The 8,502-nt window shown below is 39.1% G+C and overlaps 1 protein-coding gene across 1 annotated transcript; it reads left to right on the top strand.

Moving 5' to 3' along the window:
* Window positions 1-5,241: 5,241 nt before the first annotated feature.
* On the top strand, window positions 5,242-8,054 carry LOC121396625 (fish-egg lectin-like). The gene is made up of 4 exons (XM_041571748.1): window positions 5,242-5,304; window positions 5,490-5,717; window positions 6,612-6,945; window positions 7,693-8,054. The coding sequence occupies exons 1-4, from the start codon at window positions 5,256-5,258 to the stop codon at window positions 7,859-7,861; spliced, it is 780 nt and encodes a 259-aa protein (XP_041427682.1). The 5' UTR covers window positions 5,242-5,255; the 3' UTR covers window positions 7,862-8,054.
* Window positions 8,055-8,502: the final 448 nt, after the last annotated feature.

Below are 8,502 nucleotides of genomic sequence, written 5' to 3'. Positions count from 1 at the left end.
CAGTTCTGAACTTTCTGTTCAGTTTTCAGCCTTATGAAACCCGAACAATAATCTGGCCAATACATGAAAAACATGTAAATACCAAGATACTCACCTCAACATGGCTTAGTCACTATCAAGTGCAGTTCATTTCTTATTATTACAGATGCAAAAATAAGATTCTAAATTAGCATTGCTGTATTTCAGAGCTTTCTGGATAACTGATTTCTGTATGATAGATCTCAGACCTGTAATTAAAGGATTGGGCTTAGTCATCAAGCAGCTAGAGATAGGGTTGCCACCTGTGTGGTTATGAACTGGGCATCAACACTTTAAAACATTGTGAACACTGGATAGAAATCAAACCAGTGATGTAATAGCCTCTCTCTGGTGTCACAACTCCACAAACATCATTGTGCCCACCTCTGATGTCATCATGCCTGTTCCTACATCACTGCCCCACCCCCGTATTCGGGTTTAGCCATCAGCAAAGGTGGCAACTCTAAGGATAATACATTTTGTGTGTGTTATTACAATATCCAGATAGAAAGTGTACAAACTGTTTCATGGAATAGTATAGAGCTTCATGATTTTGTAAGAAATCTCCACCATACAGTAGTATCCCCAGTCTCTTCTATATAAGAACAATATATCACTTGATTGAGTTCTGAGCAGAAATGGGGCAAAATGATCATGTGAATTATAAAGGATTATAGAATGTTTACAAGAAGCAGGTTGGCTGAATACATTACGGACTATCTCATGATTCAGAATAGATAGAGGTTCTACTATTAATGGAAGCCACGTTCAGGACATTAATTTTGCTACATGAGCACTTTATATCTCAGGCGCTTGAGGATCTGAATGTTAGAGTAAATCATTAAAGGCCGGTATATTCCTCTGTGTTCCAAATGAGTTCCATGCATAGGGTTTGTGTCCAACACAATGTTTGAGGGACAACAGCTGGAGAAGTCACATGTATAGGTAAATGGTAAATCAAAAAATGAGTTACCTGCCATAAAGGAGAAGAAAAATTAAAATCACTGGGAGTGTCAAAAGTCAGGCACCACCAGTGATTATATTCACTTACCTCCGGCCAGTGCTCCTGTTAGAGCAAAACTACACTGACTTGGGGAATTTGTGGAGGAAGAAGCTCACTCTGTTGTGTTCCTCCTGAAATACCCCAGGCACATGCATTTCAGCTGACAGATGCACCAGCCTGGGGTATCAGGTACGTGAATAAAACATTTGTCACCCCCCACCCAGTGATATTAACTTTATCCTTTAGGGAAGAGACACACTCAGATTCGGGGAGATTAATCGCCCGGCAATAAATTGCCTCTTCTTCTGGGGCAACTAATCTCCCCTGGCAGCTTGAATCTAAATGGCACCTGGAGGGCTTTGTTTTCTGAAGTCACCCAAAGTTTCCTCGTGAGGCAAAACGAAGCGCACCGATTGCCATCCCGTCGGAGATTTACGTTCTAGCCGGTGGGGGGCAGTTTGGGGACGTTAGTTGCCCCAAAGAAGAGGATATTTGTCGCTGGGCGACTAATCTCCTTGAATCTGAGCGTGTGTCTCTGCACTTAAGACTAGTAGTATCTAGTTGTCTTCACTACTTAAGGGTAAGGGCACACGGACTTCATGAGGAAACTTCGGAAAAACAAAGTGCCATGAGTGCCATCCCGCTGGCTATTTTTTTATTGCAGTTCGGGGAGATTATCGCCCCAGCGAATAATGATGTTCTGGTTTTTCAGCAGAAATGTGTCATCCTGAGTTTCAATGAGGGTTTAATTCTGTTCACTTGGGCTGAATTCAGATTTACTGAAGAAAATGGAGTTGTGAACTGGTTTAGCAGGAATTGCAACTTACGAACGTTCAGCAGATCATTCTGAAAGTGCTCCTATAGGGATATGTAATTGAAGCTGACTAACTGGAATATTGTGTTTAATTAGCTTTACTTTCATTTACTGGACTAGAATTAAGATTATTCAGCAACTTCCAGTTTTAGGTGGCCAAACCCAAGGACGAAGTGTTACTGAAACCCAATAATAATGTTGCATCGTTATTCCAGAGGTTCTTTAATGTCTCATGGGAAATAGTGGAATTGGAGCAGTTCAACAAACTCATTGTTGCTTCGGTCAAAGCAATTGACAAAGTTCTCCATAAATATGGTAAAGTTATAAAAAAAAAAATCAAAATGGAAGTTGCAAGAAACAGAAATGGAAAACTAAGTAAAAATGCACAACTATCTGTCTATATAGTGAATAAAGTACCCCCTATTGTAAAATATAAGGATATTATAAGTCACCGAGGAGTTGCTTGACCGAGTGCTTTTATACAGGTCACGGAATTCCAAAGTTGCTTCTAATATCCTCATGTTTCTCAACAAGGGTTACTAGTTTATTTATTTATTATAATACACCCGTTTTTGTGAGTCATGTGACCAAAATGACGTAAATTAAAAACTCCAGAGCAGGTGTTAACGCTAAACCTTTGCTAAGGAATAATACGCAACGTAATATTCGCCAGCATTTTGTTTTACATTGCAAGCAGCGCTAAACATTTCCATAAATGCCATTTTAGTTAACCCTTGCGATTTAAATTACATTCCCCCTTAGTCCTTTATTATTCACTCACTAATAAGGGACTGAATATTTTACACAAGACCCGTGAGTCCGGTCCTATTTTTCAACCTATATGCAGGGGATTTATTACACCCGAGGGTGGAGAAAGTCCTAATCTGAAAATCTGGCATCTCAGACCTGCTAAAGTTGTATATAAGGGTTTTTTTTTTTATTAAGTCAGAATGGCAAAAACTCAAAAAAATTTAGTTTTTTGACTATAAAATGCTATTTTTTGTGAATAAAAACCTAGAATTTTGTGATTTATTATACCTTGAGGATGGAAAAGTCTGAATTTGAAAATCCAGCATCTCAGACCTGCCGAGGTTGTAATAGAAATCAATGGGAAGGGTCCCGAAGATATCTTGATCTGCGCTGTGTTTCGTGCAAAAATCTACGTTTTCTGGTGGAAATCCAAAAAATTCATAAGATTCAAATTTCTGGAATATTTTCAGGAAAATGTATTGATAATAAAGGGAAAAACCCGTGCAGATTTGGTTGGAGTAAATTTCAAAAAATAAATGAGATAAATTTTGATTTTGATAAATAGTCACCTAAATCAATGGGAGAAGTCCTGAAGATATCCTGATCTGCGCTGAGTTTTATGCAATAATCTGAAGATTTCATGGTTTTCATGCAAACATCCAATAAAATCTGATTTTTTGGTTTTTTTTTTTATTGAAATCAGAATGGCAAAAACTCGAAAAATCTGAGTTTTTTTGACTATAAAATCCGATTTTTTTGTGAATAAAATCCTAGAATTTTGATTTTTGTGATTTATTATACCTTGAGGATAGAAAAAGTCTGAATTCGAAAATCCGGCTTTCTCAGACCTGCCGAGGTTCTATATAAATCAATGAGAGGAGTCCCGACGATATCCTGATCTGCACTGGGTTTTGTGCAAAAATCAGAAAGATTTCATGGTTTTCGGAAAAAAAAATAGTTTTCTGCTGGAAAATCCCAAAAATTCATACCATTCAAATTTATGGAATATTCCTGGATTTAATCAATACGCTAAATTGACTTCATGCAGCTGAAATAAAAGTACAAACAACACGACGGATGCGCCTGGAAATTAGAATCAATTCAGTACAAACAAGCCTGTTTCACAGTATAACAAATACATATACATTAATAAAGTATTAGTATGATTATGAATATGATAGATGTCAAATTTCTCTCCGTTTTCCCACGAAAATTAGCGAATTTTGACGCGGCGTCCAAATATTTTCGACGCCGGCAACAATTCTGCACTGGCGACAATTCTGACGCCCATGAAAATTTTCATGGGCGCCTAGAATTGTCGCCGGTGTCGGAATTGTCGCCGTCGTCAAATATATTTTTGCTGGCGAATTTTTGCGGCAATTTTGGCGAATTTATTTGCCGGCGGTGAAACGTGGAAATTTGCCGTGAATTTGCACCTGTCGAATAAATTCGCCCATCACTAGTCAATCGAGGGGTTTGCAAATATAAAGAGACATAAAAGATAAAGGTCTTTACCCCTCACTTTTATTCCCTCCAAGTTAGAAAAAACAGCAACGGAAAAACCCAATCAGCAATATATTCAAGTTTCTTTCTTTTTTTTTAAAAAAATTGAAGTTTTACTATTTACTAACAAACAAAAGAATTTGGAGAACTGGAATGAAAATCTCAATGTATCTAAAGCAAGTAAAAGAGACTTTACAGCTTGGGGTTTTGGGGACTAGATTGCTGTTTGCCGAGGGCCAGGCCTGGATTTGTGGAAAGGTCACCAAGGCCCGGGCCTAGGGGAGCAAGATTTTAGGGGGCAGCATGGTACCCAACCCATCTACATTAGTTCAGAAAGAAAGGGGTTGCACTAGAAATACAATAGTTTTTTAAAAATGTCCTGTGCACCAATACCTAGTGCTCCAGACCTGATGAAGAACATTTGCGTATGTGCAGGAATAAAGGGGAGGGGCCAGGGGTGGTGAATGGCAGTTGGCCTAGGGGCACCCACCATACAGCGAAAATCCAGCCCTGCCAAGGACCCTTGACTCAGGTCTTCTGTTGAAAACCACTTTGCACAATATTTGTCCAGATATTGAATAAATCAACCTCCCTGATTTATTTAACAAGTGGTGTTTTCTTCCTCCTTGTATTTATGTAAAAAAACGCCAATTTGCTGTCATTTGTCCCATGTTCTTGCAGCACCGACAGACACTCAAAGTGGTGGATTTTGGGCATTTGTGCTGCTGGAACATGGGATGGTAGAGGTTAATCTCCGCTGTCATTGGCCTAAAAGGAAAAATAAAAATTTTACGTAATTAAGTTATTTTAATGCATTTCTTTAAGAACTCAAATCAAATATCGGGAAGTAAAGAATTAGAATGAAATGTTTCCAAGTGGTGTGAAGACTGAATAGGATTCCTCTGATGACTGATGTGAATGACTGGAATATTTGTAATTGTCCCTAAACAGTCAAGTTGGTGAGGATTCCAACACCACCAGGACAGAGCCATTACAGACATTGATTTCACTGACATAAGGAATCTCCATAAACCTCCAGGCAATAATGATCCTCTCACACCCAGTCTTTGCCCCTCTGGCTGTGAGGGAGGAGTCGGAGGGGATATATAAAGAAGGCAGGATTTACAGCCCACATTATAGTTTCTTCTGCTTGAACCTAAAGTCGCCATGTTGCGCTTCATCTGCCTATTCCTGCTCTATGCCGGAGCCATTGCAGGTAATACAAATATTTCTGTCTTTCTATTCCTAGTTGAGTAAAGGGAGCCCAAAGGCTACAAGAATGTCTGTTTGGACCTTCAGAAGAGCCTAAGGAGGGGTCAGGAGAAGCAATCGTTTTTATGCCCCCCAAAAGTCAAGTTGTATCTCCATGTACCAATAACTCATTCTTTGTCACTTTTTCAGAACTGCCATGTACAGTTATGCCTGGGAAGCTGAAGCAGTTGGACGCAGGCAATGGAGAAGTCTACGGGGTGGCAGATGATGAAACTATTTACTTCTTGCACTCAAACCAGTGGGCACAGATTGAAGGAAGGCTCACTCACGTGACTGTGGGACCAGCGGGAGTTTGGGGAGTCAACAAAGATAACTACATTTACAGGCTGAAGAATTACAACTGGATAGAAGTATCAGGTAATGGGTGGGAGATCTCTTGCTTGGCTGGGAGAGCACTCAAAGGCAATACATGGGGGAAGGCATAGTTTTTATAAAAACAGGCAGAACATGCTGGAGAAGGTCAACAATCTAGAAAAGAGTTACCAAGAATGAGGAGAGAAGCAGCAGATGAGATAAGTTCTAAAACTACATGAACATGGCCTCCCTTAAAGGAGATCAGAGTTTTGATTCCGTTTGCAAAATTTACTGGGAATTCCATGGTTTGCATTGCTCAGACCATTCATCAATAGGGTGTGAAAGGAAGTTATGCAGATGGCAGGGGTTTATTTAGTCTTTGTTTTTAATCTCTACATTTTGGAAGATTAACAAACAGTAAATGTATATCCTGATGCAAGGGTTGTTTTTGTTTTTTTATATAACAATAATAGAATTTGGGGTCAATTTACTTATTGTCGAATATCGAGGGTTAATTAACTCTCTACATTCGACTGCTGAATTAAATATTCGATATTCGAAGTCGAAGGATTTAGCGCTATTCCTGCGATCAAACGATTAAATCCTTTGAATCGAAGGATTTTAATCCATAGATCGAAGGATTTTCCTTCGATCAGAAAATTGTTAGGAAGCCTATGGGGACCTTCCCCGTAGGCTAACATTGGCCTCGGTATATTTTAGGTGGCGAACTAGGGGGTCAAAGTATGTTTTTAAAAAGACAATACTTCGACGGTCGAATAGTCAAATGATTTTTAGTTCGAATCGAAGTTGAAGGTCGAAGTCGAAGTCGAAGTAGCCCATTCGATGGTCGAAGTAGCCAAAAAAAAAATTGAAATTCAAGTTTTTTTCCTCTATTCCTTCACTTGAGCTAAGTAAATGGGCCCCTTTATGTCATTGTGTATGTTCTTTTACCCACAGGACTTTTGAAGCAGATAGATGCTGGGGGTGATATATTCATCTCAGGAGCCAATGCAGACGATGACATTTACTGTGTGAACCAGGATCCAAACACCTTCCCTGCAAATTCCTTACCCTATGTCCACATTGAAGGGAAGCTGAAGCATTATGCCTGTGGTCCTCTTGGATGCTGGGGAATCAACAGTGACAATGAGATCTATTATCGCAACCATGTGACCCCAAGCTCATGCAAGGGTACAGCATGGAGTAAGGTGGAAGGCAGCCTGATCATGGTGGAGGTTGGAACTGATGGCTCAGTCTTTGGCGTCAACTCAGAAGGCTCAGTGTACAAAAGGTAAGAAGAAGAAATACCAAATTTAAAAAAATTCTCAAAATTATGATTTCTCCACAGCTAATTGCTGCAGGTTGCTATTTTGCATGCTCAGTTGCAATTTTTTGAGAGTATGGATTGCACCACTTTCAGCTTGTCAATGCCAATGTCTTCAAAAAAGCCATTAGAGTGTAAGTCCATAGCTGATATTGACACAACCCATTGTGGGAACCCTGGAATTACCATCACATGTTGTATGGCAGTTATTCCAGGGTTCCGAATGTCAGTAGGTGCACTTACACACTACTTTTTCACAGTTGTATTCACCACAGTACAAATAGTGAGTGTAGCCCCTACTTTAATTTATAGGGATATTAGAGGTCAATGATATAATAATATTAAGAATCATCCTGTATCTTTGCATGGTAAATTCTAATATCATAATAAATTACATTAGTGGTGTGAATTAATCCAAATACACAATGTTTATTGATCATTTGTTAATGGTTCTTAATGATGTCACATGACTAGCTGAGACTTTCATATCATAAAGTGTAATGCGACCCTGTTCTAAAATATGAGGATATAAGAAGTCACCTTAGAGAACCATGAACTGTTCCTTAGTCAATGTCTCTCCTAATATCCTTATGATTTACAATAGGAGGAACATCACATCAGTACTCACTGTATGTAACGTTATAGGAATTACAGTAATAGTAATAGTATATTACATGTCATTATCTAATCACTGCTATTTACTTCTATCTTCAGAGACGGGATCTCCCCCAAGAACCCCAGAGGAACATCATGGACTCAGATAGACGTCTTTAACAGCTTTAAGTACGTCAGCTACGATGCCGGGTTCCTGTGGCTCATTAGTGACAACGGACGCATTTTCAAATGCGAATATCCTGAATCCATGCTGCCCAATTTGTTATGAAATGTATGAAATCCCACAATAACTCTTATAATAAAGCAACATTATGGGTGGTAGTTCTGTGATTTAGGCAGGACTATTTCTATGGCAAATCTAAGTGAATCATTTTGGCTAATGGGGGTCCATGATGTTGGGTGACACAGTAAGGGGCACATTTACTTAGGGTCGAATATCGAGGGTTAATTAACCCTCGATATTCGACCGTCAAAGTAAAATCCTTCGACTTCGAATCGAACGATTTTCCTTCGATCAAAAAAACCTAGGAAAGCCTATGGGGACCTTCCCTATAGGCTAACAGTGATGCTCAGTAGGTTTTAGGTGGCGAAGTAGGTGGTCGAAGTTTTTTTTAAAGAGACAGTACTTTGACTATCGAATGGTCGAACGATTTTTAGTTCAAATCGTTCGATTCAAAGTAGAAGTCGTAGTTGAAGTAGCCAATTCGATGGTGGAAGTAGCCAAAAAAAACATTCGAAATTCAAAGTATTTTTTGTCCATTCCTTCACTTGAACTAAGTAAATGTGCCCCTAAATGTCCGAACTTGATGTGCAGTTGCCTATTTTTCAAGCCAAATGAACAATCTAACAATGTAAGCGCCAATCCTTTCAATAAACTTTATCATTCATTTGTTAAGACATCTGACTTTG

The sequence above is a fragment of the Xenopus laevis genome, chromosome 7S, assembly GCF_017654675.1.
Source record: "Xenopus laevis strain J_2021 chromosome 7S, Xenopus_laevis_v10.1, whole genome shotgun sequence".
Taxonomy (NCBI): domain Eukaryota; kingdom Metazoa; phylum Chordata; class Amphibia; order Anura; family Pipidae; genus Xenopus; species Xenopus laevis.
Note: the sequence above shows the minus strand (reverse complement) of the source record. Positions and strands in the feature narration are given on the sequence as shown.

Coding starts and splice junctions, on each gene's coding strand:
- LOC121396625 (XM_041571748.1), top strand. CDS start 5,256: ATGTTGCGCTTCATCTGCCTATTCCTGCTCTATGCCGGAGCCATTGCA. Junction 5,305..5,489: donor CTATGCCGGAGCCATTGCAG/GTAATACAAATA, acceptor TCACTTTTTCAG/AACTGCCATGTACAGTTATG. Junction 6,946..7,692: donor GAAGGCTCAGTGTACAAAAG/GTAAGAAGAAGA, acceptor TTCTATCTTCAG/AGACGGGATCTCCCCCAAGA.